The sequence below is a fragment of the Falco peregrinus genome, chromosome 6 (genome assembly GCF_023634155.1).
Source record: "Falco peregrinus isolate bFalPer1 chromosome 6, bFalPer1.pri, whole genome shotgun sequence".
NCBI classification, from domain to species: Eukaryota; Metazoa; Chordata; class Aves; order Falconiformes; family Falconidae; genus Falco; species Falco peregrinus.
This window is the reverse complement of record NC_073726.1, coordinates 48,564,298-48,590,302: the sequence shown is the minus strand read 5'-3', so window position 1 is coordinate 48,590,302 and position 26,005 is coordinate 48,564,298. Positions and strand designations below refer to the sequence as shown.

General features: G+C 44.5%; 1 protein-coding gene across 1 annotated transcript in view; it reads right to left on the bottom strand.

The window, feature by feature from the left end:
* TMCC3 (transmembrane and coiled-coil domain family 3) overlaps positions 1-25,750 on the bottom strand; it is a 145,331-nt gene extending 119,581 nt beyond the window's left edge. The window contains exon 1 of the mRNA XM_055808067.1: positions 25,635-25,750. Coding sequence (XP_055664042.1) covers positions 25,635-25,646 — 12 coding nt within the window. The 5' untranslated portion in view covers positions 25,647-25,750. The remainder of the gene's footprint in view (positions 1-25,634) is intronic.
* Positions 25,751-26,005: the final 255 nt, after the last annotated feature.

Sequence of the window (26,005 nt, the reverse complement as noted above, 5' to 3'; positions counted from 1 at the left end):
TGCTGGGCTGTATCTTCAGGGGTTTGAGTCTTCACTTCTAGATCATTTGATATAACAAACCTAATAAACAGACATAAGATAAACACACAAATGGAAGCTAATCACTTTATTATTAAAAAAGGGCTATTTAGGCCATACATAGTAAAGAGCTTCAGCTCTTTAATAATATGCCTCAGCTACTCTCAGCCACCACTTGGGAAAGAAACATTGTGTTAAAGAAAGGCAAAGATCACATTTATGGTTTGATTTTTACTTGCCATAGTTGCAGCAACTCTTAAATTTATCAGAGTACAAGATGCTACCAAAGAATAGCGTGGTTTGAAACCTGTCTGGTTTTCAGTGTGTTTTGTGTCATTGATGGCCATTTTTATTGCCACTTTCAGAGCTTCCTTTTTCTTCTTCACCAAACCACTCCTAAAAATATTGCAACAGGAACAAGTGAGTCCTTTTAAAACCATGCTAAGCATATCACTACAAGATGTATTTTTAAATCAGCTGCTGTCCTCCTCAAAATGAAGTATTTGCTGTGAACTATTCTAAGGTGTAAGACAGCAAATGGTATTTTGACTTGCATTTCATAGGGCTTTCCCAACTCTAATGAGTGCAGCCTCCCAGCCCTCCTTCAAGGATGGTGGCTGTGCCCTCTCCCACTGCAGAGGAAGAGGGACTGTGAAACCCTGAGTGCCTTAGGGGTCACGGAGGAAGTTTGGTGTAAGGCTCACCTCAGCTCGTGGCCCTCGCAGCTGTCAGATCAACCTCCTGAGCCAAATCGAGCAATCACTTCTCCCTGAACAGACTGGTCACGGCTGCCGCCCGTAGCAAAATCCTTCAGACAAAATGAAAAATGGAGGGAAAGGAAGGAATCTTCCACACCTTTCTAGCCCTCTTCTAGCTCTTCACCTTCTCAAGATCTTAAAATCTTTGATTATCAATGGTAAACAAGGTCATCAATCAACCCCTCCCCTCGAGCCAGCCAGTGGTTAACCAGCAGCACCCAACTGGGCACTGCACCAGCCAGTTCTACTTGTGACTTGCTGCTGCTACCATGCAACAGAAGCTCAATTCAGCAGGATCCTCCTCCTTCCAGAGCGTGCAGAAACCTTGCTAGCTATAAGAAAGAATAGGTTGAAATGAAAATAGATGCCCACCTGTGACTCAAACAAACAAACAAAAAATCAAAAGGCTCAGATCCTGAGCTGGCACTGCCGTCCCGTAGTGCAGGAAAAAAACATTTAGCAATGTACGTATTGCAGAGTTGTTTCTTCCTGAATCACATCACATCCACATGTATTCTGAGCAATCTGTTGCTAGGTGCTGATTTATTTGATAGCTTAGTAGACTTTGAACATTTTTCCAGAAAGGAATGTTGGACCTGAAGGTTTTGTTGTTATTTTGTTCAAATGAAGCAACAGCAGCTGAAAAACCTTGCGTGACTCCTCAGCAGAGGTAGGATAAAAACAGTCTCTGTTTGCATTGTGGAAGACCTTGAAATCAGATCAAACAGTAACTGTGAGGCATCTTCTTTTGAACTGCAGGAGCAGGTGTAAAGTATTATTTAATCTTACGGTCTTAAGGTGAGATTAGATCCACAACTTGGAGAGTCTGGTTCAGAAACAACCCTAATCAACAGATCTTTCACAAGGCGTATACTGTTCAACATCAAATAAAGCTTTGAACTGGGTGATCTTGGGAGATTTATTCTCTCGTACTTTTGGTCCTGTAATTTTGCATCAGCAAAGTGAAACTCAAATGATTTGTTTTAGTCTTAGCTAAATGTAAACAGATACTCTCCCATTTCTGAGATTGTTTTTCATTTAAGGATATCAAAATACATTGCAGAGTCCATTAGATGGCATTCTGTCTTGCAAGGGAGGGGGAGCAAATGATGCACAGAAAACTGCAGTGACTCCCCCTGGAAGTCACAAAGCAGTAACATTTAGAAAAGACCCAGTGCAAGCCCTTGTGCCTTCCTTACCAGGCTGCTCTGCAGACTGGACACTGTCATGACTCCGGAGCACTGGCCCCTCTTCGGGGTCTAAAGACAAGACCTGGGGAATATGTTTCTTTTCACAGAGGCTTGCAGCTGGTGAGACTACGTGCAAGCTAAGGTTTAACAAATCCTCCTGAAAGCTGTTCATACTGGTGTCCTCTCACTGCCCTGGGCAGCCAGCATTCCCCTGAATGCCTCCTTCCCAGCCATGGGGGTGGTGGGGCATGGCAGTGGAGGAGCCCATTGGAAATTAATTCAGCATGTGCACCTCGGCAGGGGAGCCCCACGCTGATGGACCAAGCTGCGCGGCATGGTAGGTGCTGGAGGCATGCGGCACGCGTGCTCTGTGCGTGGCCCTCTGCGCCCGGGGCTGGTGGGCATCGACAACCACCCACACAGCTTCAGCTTTCCCCACGGCTGGCTGCGATGCAGGCTCAGCGGTGGCAGATCCTAGGTATGGTCTCCAGCAAGTGAGATCTGAACATCAGAATAAAACAGGGCCCAAATTTTCACTAAACACTGGGAAAAACACTGAATGGCCTCAAACCTCAGTGCCTCTTGCGGCTGGTAAGGAGATGAATCTGCATTTCTTAGTCACACAGCCTTGGTATTGGAGCTCTCGACGTGGATCTGAACAGACAGTAACTAAAACTGCCATAAGTATACAATAAAACTCCACTGCTAAATCTAGAGGACAACACTGCATTTCCTCATAAGAACCTCTGTTTTATTCTGTGCCACTGGCTAAGTCTTTGAGCAAGAATAAACCAAATATTTCCTACCTTACCAATTTCAAGGCCAAAGCTATACAGTTACAGCTCACTTGCACTTTAGCTCTTCTGAAAAGGAGATGGTTACAGTGAATGAAGTTACTTTCTAGTCTCCCTTTATAAACACAACACACAGGTTTCTCAGTCTGTGCATCCTTGTTGTGTCAAAAAAATGTAATTTTGTTATTTTTACAAAATTTTAAAAAGTAGGAATTAACAAGTTTGTGGCATTTTTATTCACATCTCTCTGAATATTACCATCCACCCCTGAAAATGAGCTCACTAAGTGCCCATAAGCAACATGGTGAGCCCAGGCAAGCTAGATACATGGCAAGAGCCTGAGCAAGTGAATTTTTCTGGAAGACAAAATGCAGCACCTGCCTGAACTGACTGTATCTGCTAGAGGCATAACTGCCCCCCTCCATGACTTTCCCAGTATTCCAGCTCCATTTCAAAGCCCCCATAGCCTCTGAAAACACTGTCCTGGCCGAGTGAAGGCAGTGGTCTCTTCTGGCAGTCTACACACAGATCTGAACTTTATTTTTCCCTCTAAGTATGTTAAACCTTACACAGACCTATATGTTTGCTAGCTGTAGTGTTCACAGAAAAGCACATGCAGTAAGTCTGTCTCCTGAAGGTCCACGAGGAACCTGCACATAAGAACACCATGAGCTGTTGTCCCTCATAAGTGGTTAATCCAAAACCACATTAGAAATGGCAGAAAAAAATTACTCCATTTGACTTCTGTGGCTCTTTGGTTAACCAAGGTCTTACTGCAATTACATCTCTGCACATAATGCATAATACATCTCTATACACCTGTAGAAACTAGAAAGTTACATTACAGTCTCACCTCACAGATTAGTTTCCATATAAAATTACATCTCTTAATCAGAGGGGAGGCAATAACTTTCAGAACAGGTGTAGCAGAAGGACTCATATGTCGTACCTTGCATGGAGATCCTGCTGATTTACCGGTTTCAAAACTCTATCTAATAATTTGGTCCTTTGAAAGGCATTGGTGAAGCTAGGACCTAGGGGTGGCCCCAGAGCCCACTGAAGTCACTGGGTACCTCATGGCTTTCTGTAAGCTTTGGATTTAGAGTGCAACATCTGTACAAAACCTAAACCTCAGAAAACTGAGTGTAAAAGAACAAATGGTACTGATCACATCAGCAGATGCAGACCTTGCGGCAGCTTAGTGTCATTTTGTATACAAGAAATTTAGGATACAGGACAAGACAGGCTCGGTTTCTGAAATGAGATGGAGTTAACCTGTCTCTTGCAGGAAGCCTAGCTCCTAGTATGATCTCTCATAAATAATCAATCCCTTTTTCGCTTGCAGTGCTGTGTTGGAAGGATGCAACAGAGCAGGAGGCTGGAAGCTCAACTACCCAAAGCTCTTCATCCTAATGCACTCCAGCTGAGCATGGCAGGGCCTTGAAGAAAGAGGAAACCAAGTGGAGAGCATTCAACCAGAAGCATTTACTGCAGAACTCAGAAAAACAAACTGGAAGACAAAGCATTATATTGCATTTTAGACCCTAAGCCTGCCACTCCCACTTCACAGGCTGAGCGTCCCACCCAGATTCACACTGACATCACACACTGACCCTTGCAGCAAGATCCACGCAAGCACGAAGTCCTACGTAACATTAATTACCCCGTGCCCTTTAGCAGCACTACTTTCTCCGTACAACTTGTAGCATCCACAATAATTTCCTGGGGATACACCACAAGGTGTAACTCTGAAACAAAATGCCCTCACATGAGAAGCATGTATAGCGCATCATTCTCTGCGTTGCATGCTTGATCACTTTGTACACATTCTTTATACATCTTTGAGGTAAAAATGGTGAGAAAAGCAGCCTAATTCTTTTGATACAGATAAAATTTTCCAAAACTCAATCCTCTGTTAAAAGTGTGAAAAAATGCAAAGGTTTCAAATGCATTAGAAAGTAAACAGCATAAAAATAAACCATGAGTATTTACTGGTGGTGCAATTAGAAGTTGATCACAGTGTAAGTGTCACAAATGACAATGCTCTGACAGATGTAAAAAACACTAGTAAGACATGGCATGCTTTTCAGTCTCATCTTCCACAAAGCTGAGAGATTTTCTAACACAGAGAAATAAAACGATATTCAGCTACATATACAGTGGTCAGATTTTGTACACAAGTGTAAGCAAACCTTCAAGGCTGACAATCGGAGATGCTGTAGACCTGCGGCTACTGTTGGAGGCAAGTAAATATCAGCCCATCTTTAAATCTGGCCATGAATACCAGTGAGAGGGTTGGAAAACTAGTGTATTGCCACTTCATGCCTGAAACCACAGTTAGACGCCAGGGAACATTAAAACAAACAACAGTGACAAAAGACTACTCTTTCTGAGGTAAGAAAAGTAGGGAGAGGTGGGAAAGATAGAAGAAAACCACCAGAAGACTCTTTGTAGAAGAGCACTCACCAGCAATGCCTTGCTGACAACATGAGTTTCACTACAACTATGAGCCCTCCTGAACTTGGGACCTTGTACAGCCTCAGAAACTGCATCTTCAGAAGCAAACTAAAACCCACTTTTTCTACTCATATAATCCTGAATCCTTTCTAGATGTTTTATTTCATATAGGAAAACCTGGCATTAAAGAACCTGGCAGAATCTTTGAAAAGCTTCTTTCTTTGTCTCTCAAATTCAGCAATGTAATATTGAAGGTAATAAATATTTTATAAAAGTAACCTTCTGTCTCCATAAAATGTGTTTATAAAAAAAAAAAGTCAAACCAGTAACTCCTGTCTCAAAAATATGTATAACAAAATAGATTTACACACTTAAAATGCTAACAAGTCAAAGGAGATTTTAAGACAAATCTCTTAACAATTATTCCATTAATGCCACATTTTTAATGAGAATAGACTCATTTTTTGAAAGTCAACCTTTTTCCTAAAACTTAAACCCTTTTCTTACAAAGAGCGGGAGGAGTAAAACCATTCCATTCACCTAATGCCGGGTGAGAGTGCATATAAAAGCAAACATACGTGTTGCTGAACATGATCAGAACTATACACCTGTGAGTCACAGGGTCCTGTATGGCTGAGAAAGGTTCCTGCTTATGTCAAGAGAAGCCTGTTGAGCAGGGAGGTCTGGCATCTAGCCCCCGCAATCTGGGAGCACGGAGCTCTGACATCTGGCCCTTGCAATCGGCATACCAGGTTGTCACAGCAGGCTACGCGTGGTCACAGGAGTGTTTAGCTATTTCAGAATTTTGTGTGACCTACTGTATGTGTCTAAAGTCACCTGAATCTGACTGAAATGACTTACCAGAAACTGCTCCAACATGGCAGTTACTTAATTCCCCATATATATATAATTCTGATATCCAGTAGTTTGTGTGACACTAATAAATCCATCATGCATTGGAATAAGAATACATTCCATGTACAGATGATGCTGTTGAATGATTATATAGAGGGCACAGAGAAACATAGTAAGTTCCCTGTCGGTGAGTTCTCTCATTTAGGATAAATCTTTTTTTATAACACATACAATCACTGTTTGATATATATATATAAAAAAAGCTTTATTACAATGAAAGGGAAATATTGACTATACAGAAATAATATCAAGCAAAAGAGTAAATCATAGACAGGCCTGCCAAACCAGTACCACGTATTAAAGTTGCTATGGATGCCCTGAGGCAGAACAGCGCAGTTTTTTCAAAGTGATTTGGAAATACACGATTCAAAATACATTGCAAAATTGTTCCAAGATGTGCTCACCCTCAGCTGATGGAATTGCTGCTGGCATTGAAATTGCTGTCAGAAAAGCTGTAACTGTCGATTCCCAAGAACCTGACCCAAGTCTGTGAGTCTCATAATTTTCATCTTACATTATTTTTTATTTCCATACTTTTGACTTGGTTAATTAGCCTGGTTCCCTATGGAAATCAGATTTCCAGAATCAGTCTGTGTATATGTCTGTAATAAATTTCTAATGTTTATTTCAGACTAATCAGGCAGATACTGGAGATCTCAAATATGATGAGCTCTCCGTGTATTTTGTAGAACCGGAGTGAGGGAACGCCAAGGTTTTGATTTTGTTGGCCAGATCAGTCAAATGAGGCAGCCTGCATGTAGCTGTCAAAATATTTGGCAGAAGAAAGGCTGTATGAGAAAGGATAGAAATTTTATAAGATACATGGTGAGAACAGGAAATGGTAGTATAATTTAATTTGTAAAAGTCTACGAATGAAAAGGCTCAAGACCACAGGAAACTGAGTTTCTACAGTATTCCCTGTAGCCACAGGACTTAACATATATTCCTTTGTGAAGAAGCTAAATTCATAGCAGCAGCTATATTTAAGCTAATACTAATGACGAGGTTTTCACTACTAAGCTTTACTGTCTTCCACAATACATGGGACTGCTGATGGAATCTGAGGGAATTTCACAGTTATGCTGAGCTCACCAACTCTGCACAAAGCTCAGTAAAGCTGCTGTGTAGTGTCTATGTGCCTAAAAGGAAGAAGAAAGGGCTACTAAGTATGAATAAACTAGTCCAACAGAAGGAGTCGAAGCCTGGCTAATGGCTCCTATTTTATTTTAACCCCATGGCAACCGGTGGCAGCTCAACACTGAGAACAGCAGTGATGACGGCTGTGTAAACTGCAGAGCAGCAGTGCGGTAACAGCTGAAAACTAGTTTCAGCTGCTCCTGCCACATCCACCCCTGTGCCACTTCCTACCCCAGTTCATAAGTAATTTCCCCAAGAAATGGATTTCCTCTGCATTTGACAGGTTAGTGAAGAATCCCATTTTCCTTAATTTCACTTCTGGGATGTATGCATTGCAGTTGTTGGAAGAAACCGCTACTTTTAAACCTAGCATTTGATTAAAGTCCCCCCAGGACTTTTCTCCTGTAATTCAATGACCCTTCTTTCACAGTCTAACCAGAATTATTTGCAAACTGTTACGGCTACTGAGGACAAAAGAGGTCTCCAAGCTGCACCAGTAGCTGTAATTAACACATGAGCATACATCAATATGTAATTGACTTCTCAGGAACTTCAGTGCAGCCACACAACCAAGCAGCTCTGACAATCTTTTGGCATGCAAGCAGCAGCTAATCCTGCCAGAAACTGGAAAAAGAGGAAGAGACCGAAACCAATTTCCTCTGCAAGGACTTTTCTAAGATCGTCTTCCCTGGTGCCGGGTCACATTCAGGCCCATGAAACCCATTCTGCTTAGGGGTCAGGGATCTAGGTGAGCAACAGTGCTGCAAAACTTCAAAGCCTTTCCTCCTGCTCTTGGCCAGTCAGTGATTATTTACCATGGCATGAACGACAGCACTGCAGGGGTAGGTACGATGAGTATGTGCTGCAGCTATCAAGATTATAGATGGTGACATGGGGCTGGAGTGCAACACCTCAGGAGAAATGGGAGCCCTGGACAGTAATTGCATGTGCACCTCTGCAAGCAGTCTTGGGAGGGAAGGACTTGGGGCAGGATTTTTTGCCCATGTGAGCAATGCGATGGTTAATTGTACAGAGGGAACGGCTTTTCTTTGAGAAGCAGGCCAATAATTGCGTTGTTTCTCTGCAATTAGTCCTGATAGTGATAGGTATAGGCCATCACTGATCCCTGTGATCAGAAACACAGAAGGTGACCATTTAAGAAAGTTAGAGCGCCCAGCCAGATACACACGGTGTTTTGGATGAGCGGGAAGCCGCATATTCTATTCTGAAATGAACCATAGGGTGGCACTGCTTTGAAACATTACCTCCGAGTATTTTCCATGGCATTTTCTATACTCTACAAGAACACACAGAGTTCCCACAGAAATCAAGTGAATAAAGTGATCCAACAGAAACCTCAGTGATATAGTGAGGATTAACATCGTTGGCATATGTACTTTCACATATTTACTCTTAAATTGCTAAGTTTTGTGCTGAAAAGTTAAATGTCTCAGATACTTTTTCTCAAGCACTGCACCGCCTATTTCAAAATGTATGATTTTGTGTGTAACACACCTCCGCTTTGTACAACCGGTTGTCCTCTAACATGTAATACCATAAAGATTCTGCTCTTTTTCTGTGCCACATTAACAGCCAACAAAGACACTTCTAAGAAGTCATTTTCTGTTTCGTATGTAATGGGCAGGACAAGACTGGCAGAGAGTTTGGGAAAGCAGGCTTTGCAAGCAGAGTCACAGGAAATTAATAGTGGTTATGGTAAAATGAACTACAGAGATCCCCTGTGACTTACTGATTTGCTGTTGTAAAACAACACGGTACAGCTGGCACCACTTTAAAAGAACAGCAAAAGGGACCTAAAGACAGCTATAAGAAGGCAGGAGATCATGACAGTCTGGGAGAGAATAGTGCAAGACTGATACTTAACAAATCTTCTCGAATGCAAAGACAGGGACCTGACTGAATTTCCAAATATCCTATGCATTCACAGAGAATGCGATGCTGGCTGTGTGTCAGCGTGCAGTGCCACTTATTCATAGCACAAGGAAAAGAAATGGGTCAGAAGATAAATGCTCACCGACTGAAGGACCTTCTGCAGGGTCATCATGTAAGGGGTCCAACTGATCTGAAAATAGCAAGGCCATGAGTTCAGGTGCCCCTTGATCTTCTGTCTCCTGCACTGCAAAGAACTCCTCAGCTTTCAGGCAGCCCTTTACTATGAACTGTAGAGCTCAGTACAAGGTCCTAAACCGCTGTTATCTTTGCAGTCTCTACCACAAAGTACAGCTTGCCCAGCTACCACATGCTGTGCAGAAGAACACATTAGGGACACAGCAGAACTAACTGAGCCTGGTCTTAGATATTTTCTTTCTCACGGTACTTTTGGTCTAGTATTACAACCCAATAGTGACCTTGCACTGGCACCCTTTCAGCCAGTGGATTAAAGTGTTCAAAAAGCCAGTGGAAGAATGGACGGGCCACAGACCCCTTTCCAAGTGCACTGCACAGCGGAATAACAAAGCAGGGTCAGCTACAGACTGAATTCAGGATGTGCAATTGCCAGTGAATTGACCCAGGCTGCATCTCAACAGACAAACAACATCCATTCATTCATGCATCTGTCTGTTTGGATTCATCTATTCATTCTGCCTGTGGAGCAGAAGACACACTCGTACACAGTCTGGCAGAATGCAAAGCAGTCAAGTAAAACAGCTGGAGAGCCACCAAAATGGTCCACCCATAACAACATGAGTATGTCCTTATTTACTATAAACTTACTGGTACTTCAAACAGGGGAATATGCTAATCCACACCAAGAATGTAAACAGATCTCTTCAGAGCATAGTGACTCAAGATGATTTTGGGATATCTCTACCACTCTGGCAAAGTAAGGTGAAGCTTACTTTTGCTGGAGTTGTCTGAAAAACCCTGAATGCATTTAAAAACCAAAAGGCAGCAATAGTGGGAGGCAGAAAGATGGAGGAACTTGTGAACATCAGCATGCAGAGTTAATAAGATTCTATCAGTAAGACTCATATGATGAGTTTTAGTCTTTTTTTTTCCTCTTTTGAGCATCCAAGATTGTCTTTATTTCAAATATCACCATAGGAGCAGTAATTAATTCAAATGAAGTGGGATTTACTCTAAATGAGCAAGAAAAATATTCTAAAACATTCTGAGCTCCAAACCTTAACAAAATTTTAAAAAAGGATTTATCTTTAAAATACAACTTTCAGAGAAAATTAAGTCTACTAATATTTTTTTTGAGTCAGCAAATACACTGTGTAAAAATAGCACATTGGCTCTCTTTGAGAAGCAGGCTTTCAAATTCTTCTTTTCTGTCCTGAGTAATAGGTAACTGAGGACTACCAGTGTCAGTGAGAAGCACTTGGAGCTACTTGGCTCTTACAGATCTTTTTGATCTGGATACTAATAGCAGTTACTGAAGTGAAGCCCAAACATTAAATACTATTAAGGTCTTTGAATCCAGTACAGAAGCACTTCAATTATCCAAGCCTTGTGTTATCCCAGATGAGGTCATGATTCTTAATGCTTATCATATTGAATATTCCTGCCATTTTCTGAAAGCTTGATTATCAAAATTATCCTTTGTCCCTTGTGGTGCATGGATAATTGAGGTTTACACATTTCCTGAAAAACAGGCTTTATACCTCATTAAACAGACCCATCTGTATTTCTACAGTGTAATTCCTGAACAAAATCTGTGCAGTTTACATGCCACAATAGGGCAGCATGATTATGCTAACTATAAGGCAAACTGGGCTTTAAGTCTGAAACTGCTAGAAACCCACAAATCAAGTGGCAGGGCTCCAGCTTTGGAAGCAGATTGATTTTCTGTGCTCTGAATAGGCACGCAAAATGGCACCATTTGTTACATTATTCAAGCTGTTCCGCTGAACAGCATTTTACTCATGTCTAACTTACACTGGCACCGATCATCAGTTGTTTTTAGTAGGAGTGAGAGTCCAGAAGGCAAATCATACACAGCTCAATTAGTTTAAACTAGTACTACAAAAATGTGACATGCAGATACTAATTCTTAGTCTGTTGTAGCAATGCAGGATACTTAAACAGAGCAAGCTCAGTGTATGAGTTCACATATCCCTTTTTTAATATACTGGTGATGGACCACGCAGAACTCCTCTGCATGAATTAATTCCCATGTGTTTACCTCAAATGCAGAAGTGCACAACAGTACCGAGGCACCAGACTCACTCATCACCCTTAGTAGTATCTCCCTGGCATTCTTAAAAGGGGAAACAAAACCCACGAGACGCACAATCAAAGTCTAGGGGGAAATCGCTTTACCAATCAATCAGCCCACCTTCTTGGGAAAAGCCCATGGAGAGCATAGGGAGGTTCGCAACTGCCAAAGCATCACCGAAGCCTAGTTCCTGGTCAGCACTATGTCCCACCAGCTAACAGAAAAATTCTTAAAATACAGCATTAGCGAAATGTGGGACATCAGATTCTGCTCTGTTTTTAGGAAGACAGGTTTAGAGGTGATACATCAATCTAATCCAGCTCATTCAGTACATTGTGTCACTCTTTCATACCTCATTATCCAAAAAGCATCCTAGCAGTATAAGACACCTGAGAGAGACCTGTACACGAAGCCCTTGTCACAGGGCAACGCCATGCAAAGGCACTGGCGCAGGGGGGGCTGGGGGCGGGGGGGGGGGGCTTTCAGCAAAGAAGTGTGATTCAGTGAGAGGAGAGGGTGAAGAAAACATCTGGCACCACGGATTTCTGCAGAGCAGCACTGAGAGCTGGAGAAGGGGACAACTGAGTAGCGGTGAGGGAACCAGGGAAAACTACACAAGCATCACATAGCAGGAGACAGGGACCAAGGAGAAGGCAAGCCAGAGCTGCAGAGCATGCCAGGGAAGTCTGAAACGATGCAGCACTGGTGGATGGACCACAAAAGGACAGCAGTACAATCGAGGGCAGAAGGCAACATTTGTGGGAAGGCCTCCTTTGGAAGCAGAGCAGAAAGGAGGTGCCTGCAGAAAATAAAGAGGCTATCATGGAGCAACCCAAGGCACAGGAAAAACGGCCTTTACAGCTTTTGAAACAATGTTACTGCGAGCACATGAACCCAGTCAGCTTTTCTGTGACCAAGTCACCGTGACAGGCTGTAGAGCTCAGAGTATGCGGGTTGCAATGGGCATTAGAATCAGCAGGGATACAGCTGGTGAGCTCTATGCCACTTGAAATGCCTCAGAAGGGTTGTTTCATGGATATTTCTGTATGCAGAAACTTAATTTGATCAGAAACATAATTATCTGTGTCCTAGTTCTTCACTATACCTAAGTATTTGTCTTACAAAACATTACTCCCAATGCATCTCTAGACTTATGCTATATATATATATGTATATATAAAATCTTGAATGATGTTCAGTGACCACTGATCAGAAGACAGTGCTACCTGTGAAAGAAATACATGACAAATAATACTGAACAGGCTTTCATTTTTACCTTAGCTTTTTATTCATGAAAGAAGATCCTCCCCCAGAAAAGTGCTTTTATACAGCTAGAATTAGAATTTATACAGCTAGAAAGATTCAATTCGTCATACTGATTTCTACCCTATAGTGGTTAATGTACATCCACATGTGCTGCTTTTAACTATAAATCCACCTGAGGGAAGGCAGTCTCAGCTAAGGGTGCCTAGTTTAAGCTGAGTTTAGCTCTTTGCAGGATTAAGCCCTATGAAGCAGAAGTAGTCTGCAATACAGAGGAGGTCAGAGTAGAGTAATTCTCTAAGTGAGGCTGCAGATTATATCTCATGCGGCAGGTTGCCAAGGAGCTGCTAGGAGCAGAGAACAAATACAGATGGGAGGAGGTGGATGCAGCAAGGGTGGAATTACGCTGAAAAGGTTTTGGCTACAAAGGGTGACGATAACAGGCAACAGGAACAGACAAAGCTCAGGACCTACAGAGCCTAGGCAAGGATGCTCCAGCAGAACTAGCAGAAGGACCCCTGAAGGTCCCAGCAGTGCCTCCTTCCCTAGCTGGAGTTTCACAGCCACAACAGACCTGTCAGGCATCTTCAGCCCTGAGCCACCTCCTTCAGCTGCTCACTCTCCTCCCATCCGCTGCCCGGGGACCCAAGCACCACTCCTCATATATTTTGGAGGTGCCGTCCATTTCCCTTTCCTCCATCCTCTTTTTCAAATAGAGGTATGGGGAAGGAGAAACTGCATGAGAAAAGACTGAAATTGCTAAACAAGCTCTAATCTTAAATCCTATTAGAATGGAAAACCTTAGTATGCTCAGTAACAGATACAAAAACCTGACAGCTCTTCCCCGCAGAATCATTCAGCTATTTCAAAACTGCACTGGTTTCCCAAGCACTAGTTTAGGAACATTTCTTTATTCAGGAGAGCACTGATGCATGTAAAAGTGCATGCTTTTACAACGCAGTGTCTTAGAAAGACAAATTCTAGTTGTCTTGGCCAAGACAGTCCTCTAAAACTACTGGCTTTCCCCTTTGTTTCTTTGGTAAGCCTTACACAAGAAAATTTTATCTCTTGCCCTCTCATGTACCGTAGTTATAATACATATCTACATCACTTCATAGCGGTGTCATGAGGATTCGTTAATGCTTATATATACTGTGAAGATGAGAAGTCCTACAAGCAAGAAGATCCATCAAGGCAACTGGTTCTAATGCACACTTATCTCTGTGGTATCTCTCCCCTTCCAACACCCCTATTAGCATCTCTAAAGCTGTTTGCCAAAATCTGCCCTGTGGGACAGCCAAAGCTGACCTCTGGATAGGCTCAGGGGACTGAACCAAACACCAGGCCAAGTAAAGTTAACAATGCTGATCTCAAGCACAGCAAAAATTTTGAGAACACACATATACTTTCAAAACCCTGACAGCTGCAGTGCCAAAGAAGAAAAACACACTTATGAAATCAAAATGGGCTCCAGAAGCAAGGAAAAAATGAACTGATTGTTATTAGCCTGGGGTAATTATTACTTTTTCCTCATTTTATTTGATGTCATTCTTCCCTCTGATTTAGTGATTCGTTGTCTTTTGTTTCTAAATTATATTCTGTTTAAATTTAGTTACCATAGAGAACAGTAAACCCAGCCTGAACACCTGGGCACTTGTTACAGGCAGGCTATTCTGGAGGTGGTTGTTCAGCACACCAGAACCAGCAATTAAAAACTGCCTCCAGTGTGCTCGGCTTTGCTGAGACTCATGACAACAGCCCTTGGTTCATCAGGCAGCTCCTCTTCCTCTCCCCTGTCCCACTCTATACATGGAGACCCAGGCCACACACAGTCCCTTGGCCCTGAAGCCATCAATAGTAGCTATCTGGTGGACTGCCCACCTTGCTCAGGTACAGACAGTCATTTCTCCTCTATCTCCGTGGTGCTGCAGTCTGACAGTGACCCACATTCTCATTCAGATTCACTGGGGAATCACAACTGGGAAACCACAGCAAGCAGCACAGGCTCCAACAAACTTGAGCAACCAGCTCTCGAGGACATCTGAGGTGAGGCACCACCCAGACGGTCCAGATTCAGACTTCACGGTCCAGATTCAGACTTCACGTGTTTGCTCCCTGACCATCAGGATCTACCCTGGCCCCACCAGCCACGAACAAAGGAGGAACAAGCACCCTTTGCAAGTGCTAGTCACATGTATTCTTACAGTGGCATTGTTGTGGGAGTGCTTCCTACGCCTGGCTTGCCAAAGCACCAGCTTACCCTCTCTTGACAGTAGTTTTAAAACTGTACCCTAACCTCAGAGGCTCTAGCAAAAGAGTGCTAAGATCCGTGGCCAACCAGGCCTCCCACAGGCAGCCATTCCCCCCCTAGGCAGGGGCAGGCAGCAAGCGATACAGCCTGTCTGCGCTTGTCCTTGCCTTGCTGGGTGATGGGGCCCAGAAGAAAGGGGTCTGGGGTAGCAATGAGGAATTCCAAAGCTTTAAAGAACTGGTGAAGAGAATTTGGCCACTTGTTAGTCTGAATACTGAGTGGTTTTCCATGGGAGATTTTATATTATTTCTGTGATTCTAGGTAGGTATTTGCCTTTTTTTAATAAAAACATTCTGTCACCACCTGTCAGGAATAAATTCAGGCAAAGAAAACAAGACAATATTGAACTAGAAGGCAGGATCTTGCAAAACATCAGAGCTGATTCATCCTTTCCCATCCCTTCCCCCCCACACCCTACTCCAGGCACCATGCCAAGAATACATTAACTTAACCTGCCTCGGGATTTACATTAGATCACTATCCATGAACAGCGATTCAAAATTTCATTTTTCTCCACCATTGCCGTATTTCTGTAAGAGACATACTGAATAAAAGTAACTTCATCATTCTCTAATTATTCCAAGTATTCCAATTTCCGTAGAGTCTGGCAGCAGAGGTGCCAAGTACAAAAGTCTTGACTACTCACTCCACCTCTACAATGGGTACGTCAGGCTATTAGGATATAAACCTGTTCTTTTTCTCCCAACATGTGTGAATTACCAAAGTATTACGTATGCAGATACACATTCTTGCTTGCTAAAGCGGCACTCCTGCTTTTTAGGATCTGAAAACAGCAGTTAGAAGAAGTCATCTGTTGTAAGGCTAAGTTTAAAAATCCTCTTGATTAAAAAAAGCTTTTGGAGCAATGATAAATGACTGTCAGGAAACTATGGCTTCTCTTATCACCCAAAGCTGGGGACATTTTATTCTGCATACATACCTCAACTCATTTTACATAGTTTCTGCAATGATGGCACCCAGGGTTACAGCCCAGAAAACTCTCTGGCTACACTTTTCCTTGATAATTAAAAAACCCAAACTTTATTAATGTAACATAGCACTTACCACTCTGCAGAAGGGCCTTTTTTCTGCTCCCTCCCCTCATCAAGGTAGTCTGTGCTCAGCTGCCTTCCCATTCAAGTGCTCTGCAAGCCACAAAAACCCAGTTTTCCCAGAGCAGCAGCTGACCTGGCAGCAGCAAGCGGCGGTGAAAGTAGCCCTTTCTGAAAAGTTTTCTTTGTGTTGCAAAGCAGTTCAGAAAAACAACTCTGTCTACCTGAGCTTTTCCTTGGCCTGAACAAGCATCCTCAAGGACTCACTGCTCCAGTGGGAGCGGAATAGCAGGGGATGCCAGGTCATTCTGGCAGCAGAAGGAGAAAAGTCTCTGAGGCCGGACACAGCTTCTCAGCTGTAAAGCTGGGCATGGTTATATCTTTGCTGAGAGTAGATGCAAACAGCAAAAAGCTTAGAAAACTTGTCCCAGTTCTCCCTTACGAAAGGTCAGAAGTAATCTGTTTACTGAGAAGGCATCCCAAGTCTGTACAAACAGCCCTGCTCTCAACAACAAAAACCAAATTAGAACAGAATTTTAAAAAAATTTATTTTTTTAAAATAATGAAATAGCCCTGCAATCTAACTCTCAGGAAGACCTGAACAGACTGAATCTAAATGGTAAAAAGCAATGGAAAGGGTATCTCTTCAGGCTTCCTTTATACATTAAAAAAAAACAAGAAAAAGGACAAAAAACCCTCTTTATTTCTTAGCAAGTCAATATGTATCATACATCCATTTGCACTCATTAACTCAAGTAGGCCAGTAACAAAGGCTTGCCACTAGGGGATATGTCCTTTTGAAATGGTTAATGGAGTTTTAATTAATTGTGTTACCTGAAAATATATCTTGACAAAAGCAAGATAATTGAAATGCATTAAAAAGTGTGTTTATTCAGCTGCCCAGAAATAAGCTGAAAAAGACAAAAAGACAAAGAGAACATGTAACAGAACAGTTTTTAGAGCATCTGAAAAGGAAGAACTACTGGGAGACTGGCAAATTCAATTACTGGTATGAATAATTATATGCTGGCAAATATCCAAGAACAACTAAAAAAAGAAAAAAAGAAAAAACAGATGTAAATACTAATTCATTTAGGAAAAAAGAGTAGAATATCTGAATAAAACTAGTAAGCATTAATACTATATTGCTGTTGGGAAAAAAAAATATATTTTCCCCTTCTGGAAAAGATTTTTGACTTTCCATTGAGAATAAAGAGCTTTAAGCCGTTTTTTTCAACTAGAGGTTAGTTTTTCAGGGGAAAAAAATCAATATTTTCAGCAGAAATATCTTTTCTGTGGTGTTTTTTTCTTTTAAATCAGAACCTTATTTTCTATTAAAATCAGATTAGACGAAAATAATACAGGCCAGTGAAGCATATCCTTTTATGATGGTTTCTGGCATTCAAGGTCAGGCTCCACTACATTAAATACAATAGCTTAAGATCAATTGTTCAGAAGCAGGAAAACAGTGACCAGCGAGCCAGTGTCCTTATTTTATACGTCCTAAAGCCACATGAGATCTGTCAGGGCATGTACAGATGTTGTAGTAGGGCAGAAAAGAGCCCTAGCCACTTTTCACCTCACAACTACAGACTATCAAAGATTTTTGGAAGTCTTACTTAATCTTTAATGAAACAAAAGGTTTCTCCACCAACAACACGCTCAAGACAGACAGTAGCAGAAAAAGATCAAATAAATTTGCCAAAAAAATCCCATGTCAAGTTCAACAGCCCAGTGAAAACAGCATACCTGTTTAACCAAGCCCAAAGCCCAAGCCACTGACCCACACGACCTGTTTCAGAGGAGGCATCATCGTACCAAGGACTACAGGTCGGTGCCACTGACCCTCTGAAGATGGCAATTACTCCTCAGGCAGCAAGGAGGAGGTACATTGAATGCTTCGTGCTGTTTGCAAACTATCACAGAGGCTTCACAAAACGGTGCACAGACCAGAAAAGTGCAACCATTTCCAACTGAAAAACTATTAATATAGTTTTACAGGGGTTAACAGTTCACAGTCATCTGTGGGTCTGAAACGTTTGGCCTCCAAGTCCCACCACAAAGTACTCGAGATGCTACATCAGTTAGTTAGATATTATAACTTAAAGACACCTCAGTCATTATCAAGCTACACAGAATCTAATATCAAATGAACTGGTTGGTCCAGGAAATCCCAGATTTGCTCAGTCTCAGCTCAGTTATTTGGAAAAGGGGTGTTACTGTCTGATGCGCTGGGCGGACACACCAGCTACATCCTTACCCGAGAGGACTCGCTGCTTCTCTTAGGCGAAACAGGCGGCCATGGAGACCAAAACACAAACCATTGATGCCAATTTCTAAATGTACCTCTGCTAACCTCTGCTACACAGTAAAACAGCAGACTGAAGAAATCCATTTTTGCACTAATTGCTAACTACTGCAGAAAGGGCTGACAGGAAAAAATAGTCACACGTGGCTTACTTACCAGGAATTCATATCAAGGTGAACCTATTAACTCCATTTATTTCACTGCTCTGCCATACCCCAAACAATTGAAAGGAGAAACCCTTTGGAAATTGCAGTTTTATCACTGGGCAGACCTGGAAATCATCTTTGTTAAGAGAGGCAAAATTTCCCTCCTTTCCTCAGAGCCAAAAAGGTCAGTCAGCTCATCTGCCCCCTTTTTTTCCATGTCTGTTTGGGGATTTTTTTTCATATATATTTTTTAAAGCAAAGATTTTATTGTCTTCTCACCAGGACAACGTTCCAGCAGTGGGGAACATACAGAGGAAAAGGAAAAGGTATTAACTATCCTTTTTTGTGTCTGTTGTGCTAGAATCTGCTTCATCCTCACCTCAGAACATGAGGACAGGGAAATCTTGGTCCTGGCACAGGCAAGCTGTCAGGAAACATGCAACCAGCCACTCTGACCTATCATTGCCCTGAATGGGAGTCACAAACACAAGAAATGACTTAAAAAAGAAAATCCTTCTGGTTTTAGTTCAATGAAGCCAACCTGTTTAAGAGATTTTAATCTTCCTCCATTTGTTTTCCCACTGCTTTAATCTTAAGTATGCACACGTTTTCTGAGATGACATAAACTCATAAAACATTTCTCAGCTGACCTGCTCAATGAACAGTATGACTCTAACAGGGTCAATATCTCAGAAGCAACCTCGGGAGAAAAAAAAGCTCGGTTGTGTGGTGCTGGACTGTAAGAAGCATACTGGCTCTCATTAAATGCATGCCTGTATCTTGGCTGAAGCAGTGGCCAACACTGGATGCCTTGGGAAGACTCTCATGACCAGAATACTCGTGTAATGCTGCTCCCTGGAATACTTCCCAGCTGCTGGGGATCTGCAGGCCAAGGGCTGTCTGAGCCAGCGGTGTTAATTTTGTACTCAGGGACTTCTGAAGTATCTTTCTTGGATTTGCCCGCTTGTTTTTTGAATCCATGGAACTCATGCCCCCCACAATGCCCAATGGCAAGGAGCTGCACAGCTAAACAGGGAGCACATTGTTTTTCTCTGAACCTGGGGCCTGACAGTTTCATTTGATGGCTCCAGTTCTTCTGCTGACAGACAGTGAACGATCAGTCGCTCTAATTCTTCCTCCCCATGCCATTTTCACCTCGCTCTCCTCTCCGCTTATTGACAGAGGTGGCAGATAAAAACACCACCACTAAGAAAGACAGTTGAAAGCACATCAGCCATTTAAATCCCATTTTCAAAAGTGAACCCAGGGACTTCGATACATAAACCTCGCTGACTTTCTATTAGATTTTGGCTCCTTATTGCCCAACTTCAAATAATTTTACTCTAGAATCTTAAGAAAATAAATTTTAGGTCAGAGATTTTAAATAGATGGCAGATATATTTGAGACAGCCCATTGACATGTATTTATACCACAATGACACTTCCAACTTTAAGACCCCCAAAACTGCAGAATTACCAGCCTACCTTTTAAAATCTCTAGTCTGCATTGCAGAGCAGAATGAATTGCCCTTCCATCATCTATTGCCTGCCACAGCACACACCACCATGAGCCTGAAGCCTCGGCTTCATTGCCTTGGTCCCCTTTACTCCCTCGCTACCGTTTCAAGTCTTTTCAAGCACTGGGAAATTCCAGCCCTGTATTTCAGTCTGTATTTGCATCACAGGCACCATTGGCAGAGATGGATCCTGCTGCTAATCAGTTCAGTCACGAAAAAAATACAGCAGAAGCAGTGACGGGAAAGATGAACGCTTTAGCAAACAGGAGTGCTTGAGGTAAAGGCAGGAAATCCTCTTATCTTTAGTCCTTCAAAACCAATGCTGATACCCCAGCGAAATCCTCACTCAAACATCATGTAATCTTTTAGGCACTTAAACGCCTCCAGACACCTAAATTAACTAAAAATCCACTAAAACCCACTTAAACCTGCCCCAGTCACAGCCTGCCCAAGCTGTAGCTGAAATCTCCGACTGCCTGTCTGTCCTGTTTCTCCTGACAGTCAGAAGCCCCTGTTCAAAGCCCCACTCTGTTGTGTTTGGAGCAAGGATTTATTCAGTGCTCCCTCATGCTAGGGTGGCCTGCGTCTCACCCAGTTAAATTGTCTGCATGTTAGCTTGGCTAAATCTAATGTTTAAGTTATCTGTTGTCATGGATTTAATTGCTGACACATTTTATATTCCCCAAGGGTAGCCAAAATAGCTGAATAAAGAAAATCTCACTGTTACCTCAACCCTGAAATGTAGTCGTTGACTGACAGTGCTATGTAGTATTTGGAGACAATCTCCAGACAACTAAAAATACTAAAATGGCACTTCTTTTACCGCAGCAGAGCTATGGTGCCACCCATTCCCATTAGCCCAAGTTATTCCAGTATGTGCAGTTTTGCCCAACAAGTTGTAAAGACCAGACAATGACAACTTGGTTAAAAATAAAGCTTTCATTCCGCTCAAATATTTGGTGAATAAAATTTATAGCAAGATGCAGCACTGCTCTGTATCTGCCAAGGTATATATGTCCCTCCTAACTATCTTACGAACTGAACCGAGAATTACCAAGCAAGGCTGTGCCTTTTCCCTCCTCATTTGTACCTACAAGAGGAGCTACTGATTACTGAGCATCAGAGCCAAAAGACACCTAAGAACATTAAATGATATATAATACAAACAGAAATAATAAGCAATTTCATCTTTATTACACACTTTATTTAGCCCAGCCCGGATTTTCAGTATACACTGCCCATACTAATTTCTTCTTTTTGTTGTCCCTAAATGCTAATTTCTTGATGTTTTTGATTTCCATCCATTTCCAAGTGTGAGTACATCTTGCCTGAAGAAATAACGCCAGCAGTATTTGACATGTGAATTTGTTTTCCCTAGCGAAAATGAACAAGATACACAGAGCTGCTATTCAAAATTATAATAAAAGGAGATAAAAATGAGAAGTTATATATAATATGTACTTTAGTGATCTGGTAGAAGACTGTTGAGGCTGAATAAATTAGTTCCTAATATGGTCAATTAAGACAGGTAGGTCATGTAGCAAGAGAAGCCGAGAGAAACAAGTCCGAAGAGACAAGATTGCTGAGGTTTGGAGAACTGGCTTTCCATCCGTTGCCTGGAAATGTAGTCTCTCCTCTCTTAACTCTCTTACCGCCTTCCTGCAATGTCTAATAGACAGCTTGTCTCTATGAACTAGAACATCAATCTACTTTATTTGAATGACCGGGAAGAGGGAGGTATGTAAAAACAGGGAAAAACCTCAGGGATTTTCTTCCTGCTTATATATGCATTAGTGCTTTCTTACTAATAAGAAAATGAGTAAAAAGCGAGGGGCATATGGAAGAAAATAATCAGATCACCTGGAACAAAATCAAGTGGATCAACCCCAGCTGATGTTAGCTATACATCCAGGTGCAGCACCTAGATACTACACAATTATGTTCTTAAAATATGTATTCATACAAACAAGAAAGTACTTGGAAATGCCTATGTCACCTTTAACCGTTCTGACAGCTTGAAGAGGGAGGAAAAGCAGTGGTGGCCAGGAAACTGTGCATAGAGCCATTGTCTTTCTCCAACCTGAAAAGAGTGTGTAGAGACAAGAAAGGGAGGCGTGCTCTCTGGAAGGATGAAACTCCTGTAAAGCATCTCAAATAAGGCATTAGGATAATTGGGAAACCTCAACCTCACTAGCACTCAGAGGATTTTAGAAAGCACTCCCTTCATGAAGAACAAGTTGGACATACGTAGCTGGAGAGGCCAGAAGAAGGGCGAGGGGTGGCAGGCAGAGAGGTCTAAACTGCTCCCTGGCAGCAGCATTGGGTAAGAGCTGCTGAGCTAGGCTCCAGGTTCAGTAGAGAGCCCTGAAAGCAGCGGGCTAGCATCCTGCTACTGCCCATCCCTTCCCGTGGTGGTCTCTCTTCCATGCTGTACAGCTCTGATGCATACAGTGCCAACTTAGCCCCAGCCACTCTGCTTTCCTCCACAGACTACAGCGGGGACCTGAGGAACACATGGCGGGTCACCTGTCTAAGATGTGTCTCTGCACTGGTGAGCAAAAGTGCAAAGGAGGTTGCACAGAGCATCACTGTGTCACTCTTGAAGCCGCAGCACCTGCGTTCTACTGCTGGCTTCAGGTCACCACTCCCTGAAGGACTTCACCCTGCTTCAGTGACTAAAGCACAGGGAGCGGGCAGGCTCCCCACAGAGACGTCTCACCTGAGGAGCCAAGGGCTCAGCTTAGGAAAACCAAAGCCCACCTCACACACACAGCTCAGCAGCAGCTCCACCAAGACACTAACATTTCACTGATTCCACCCATCCTCACAGGTCCATTTTCTCCACATTAGAGTTGAAATTCAGTACACTCCCAAAAGAAAGGGCAAGGACATTATTTCATCTAGCTCTGGCAACAAAACCTAGGTTTCTACTATGCTTCTGAGACATCTGAAAATTCTTCTACTTACTGCTCCTTTACAAGCACAGATGGCACTGGAAAACTTGATCCAAATGGAAAGTGTGGATTTAACACTGAGCTGTTGACCCATACTAAACCCTGTGCAAGCATTTCAGCTTTCTATCTCTGTGGACAAGTCCTCTCCAGCTTAGTTTATTTTTGAAGCAATCAATGAAACATCAAGTGCATTTAGGGACAGCAAAGTCAGAGAGGTCCCCAGTGTTAGGCTTCCTTGTGTCAGCCATAAAATCACGCGACAGGCAGAACAATACAAAACTGGGCATTTCTCCCTATTTTATCTTCCCTTCCTGACAGATAAAAAAGCACAAAGGGGTTGCTAAGTCACAAATGGTAGAAAATCCTCTGGAAGAGCAGAGAATAAAGAGGAGACAATGTAATCGACACCGAGGTTTCACATGCCAGCCTAGAGAGCCACAGCATGAAATTAATTTTAACTGTTGGTTGCACACATGACTACTGTTTTTCCAAGACATGCTAAGAATCTGATCCATGAACTCAGAAGGAAGGTTGTACAATGCGATACCTAGAGTAGGATCTGGGCACTCATGATCCAAAATGAGGGCTGCAGTTTTGTTTCTTTTTATTTCTTGCTCCTTTTGCCTAAAAGGAGATTCCCTTTTTCATGACGGTCCATCATGCAGCCTTCATTAACTCTAAGGTGTTGCCTAAGAACTAGGGATTACAATTTTTACCATTTTTAAGCTGAAGTTATCTTAGTTTAACTTCTCTTGGCACCACTATAGTTCTCATGCAGCAGAGAAATTTAGCACAGGTGGCCCATAATTCACAGTGAGGTCAGTCTGCAATGGACAGCTCGTGCGTGTGCAACACAGAACAGGCTGCCAGCGTAGACGAACCCTCAAGCCCTGATTCAGCCCTTGGCCAGCAGCAGAAATAGTATGAAAAAGAAACGAGGCTCGAATACCTTGTATCCACAATCCCCGAGGTCATCTTGACCTTTAATAAACCCTCAATTTCAAATCTTGACCATCTCTGCACTCCCCCTCCTTGTAAGCAAAGGAGTATGACAGGCAGTGGAAGAAGGTACAATGCAAACGATGCATTTGTTCCACATAATTCACAATGCAAGGGTAGAATTAATCAGCTTTCTCTTACCCAGCCTGTCCAAACTGTATCATAACTACATAATAATTAACACTAACAGCATAAAATACTGCTCTGGGAATATTTGCAAAAACAGAATAGCAATGTCGGGCTTCAGGAGTCTGGCTATGCAGAGGGTTCGTCTCCAGAACAAAGGGAATTCCTAAATCACCTTGTTTGTTCTGTGTCACTTGGGCTCTGCCAAACCAAGCGCAGCCATCAGAGCCCAGATCAGTGGCTCAGAAGCACTGGAGAGGACCATGGACTCCAACCACCCCACTCACCACACAGCGAGGTTAGAGACTTCCCACGCCTTTTATCACAAATTTTGAGGGATGCCTGGCTACTCCAGTTGTCTGAGCTACTGTGCACTCAGGCTAGCAGACCTGAAGCTGTAACAACAGAATTTGGGAAGACATCACACAATGAGAGCAAGAGAAGAACAACAGCGGGACGAGAAGCCTGAGCAGTTATGTGACTCATTCTTTTTAAAACACTCCTTCTCCACTGGCACTTCCCTGTTACAGCCAGTTTCAAGCAATGATAGGAAGCAGCCCAGGTGGACCTAGAAGGAAAGCTTGCCTTTTGGAAGGAGTACTGGAAATTGTGATAAGCACTGGAAGGTCTGTACGCACACCCTCTCAGGTCAGGGAAAGGACTCTACTGACTTTAACAGCCTTTGGTTGGGGATCCGAAGTGGGGTCCGGTGCCGCTGTGGGAAGGAGGGCTCTCCCCTCGGCTCAGACCTTCAGGCTGTTTTTCTAACGCTATTAGGAGCGACTTCACCAGCCATCGGAGTCTTGCATTCGCCTGCGCGCAGAATAAACCGCGCCGCTGCCCAGCGCGCAAACCAAGAGCTGTTCGCTCGCCCCAGCCTCTCCCCGCCCGCGGTCCGGGCGCGCAGGGCCCGTGCGAGGCACAGCGGCGGCGGCCGGGAGCGACGCGGGCCGCCGGTCCCTCTGCGCGGCCGACGGGCAGCGCGGCGCTCCCCCGCCCCGGGCAGTCCCGGGCGGCCCCGGGCGCCCACCCTGCGCCGCCCGGCTGAGCCTCCCCCGCCGCCGCCGGGCGCGCAGCCAGCGGGGAGACCCGCAGCCCGGCCCCGCCGCGCCCCGCGCTGCCGGCCGCAGGCAGCCATGGCAGCTCCCGCGCGGGGCGCCGCCGGCCGGAGCGGCAAAGTTTGGCCGGCCTCGACCGACCGGGCCCGCCGCCCCCCGCCCCCCGCCGCCCCCCGCCGCCGCACCATGGACAGCGCCCGGCGGGCTCCCGCCGGCCGCCCCGCCGCCCCCCGGCCCCCGGCCGCCCTGGCGGGCGCACCCGGACCCGCGGGGGCCGCTCCCGGCGCCGCGGCGCCCCCTGGCGGGGCCCCGGCGGCCACACGCCGCTGCCCACCCTCCCTCCTCGCCTGGGCGCCCGGTCGCGGCGCCGGGTGCTCGGCGGCGGCCCCGCGCTGCCGGCCCCCGCTCCGGTGTGCGCGGCCGGCGGGGCAGCGGCGGGGGCCCTTACCTTCCGCAGCATGCTGGGCAAGGCGGCGCCGGGGACTCCCCGCCGCGGCGCCGCGCTCTCCCGCCCCTCACGGCGCGGCCGTGCCCAGAGCCCGCGGGCGCGGCGGCCCTCCCCGCGCGCCGCCCGCCTGCCCACACGGAGCGGCGGCGCGAGGGCTGCCGCCCGCCACGAGGCAGCGCGGCCGCGAGGGAGGCCCGGCCCCGCCGCCCGGCCCCTTCCCCGGCCGCGGGCAGCCCCCTCCCCCCCCGCCCGCCGGAGGGGCCGCCTGTCCCGGGAGGGCCGGGGACCGAGCTGGGCGCCCGGCTCCGGGCGGCCCCCGCTCCCGCTGCGCGGGCGCCCACAGCCGCGGAAAGCAGGCCGCGGGTCCGGCC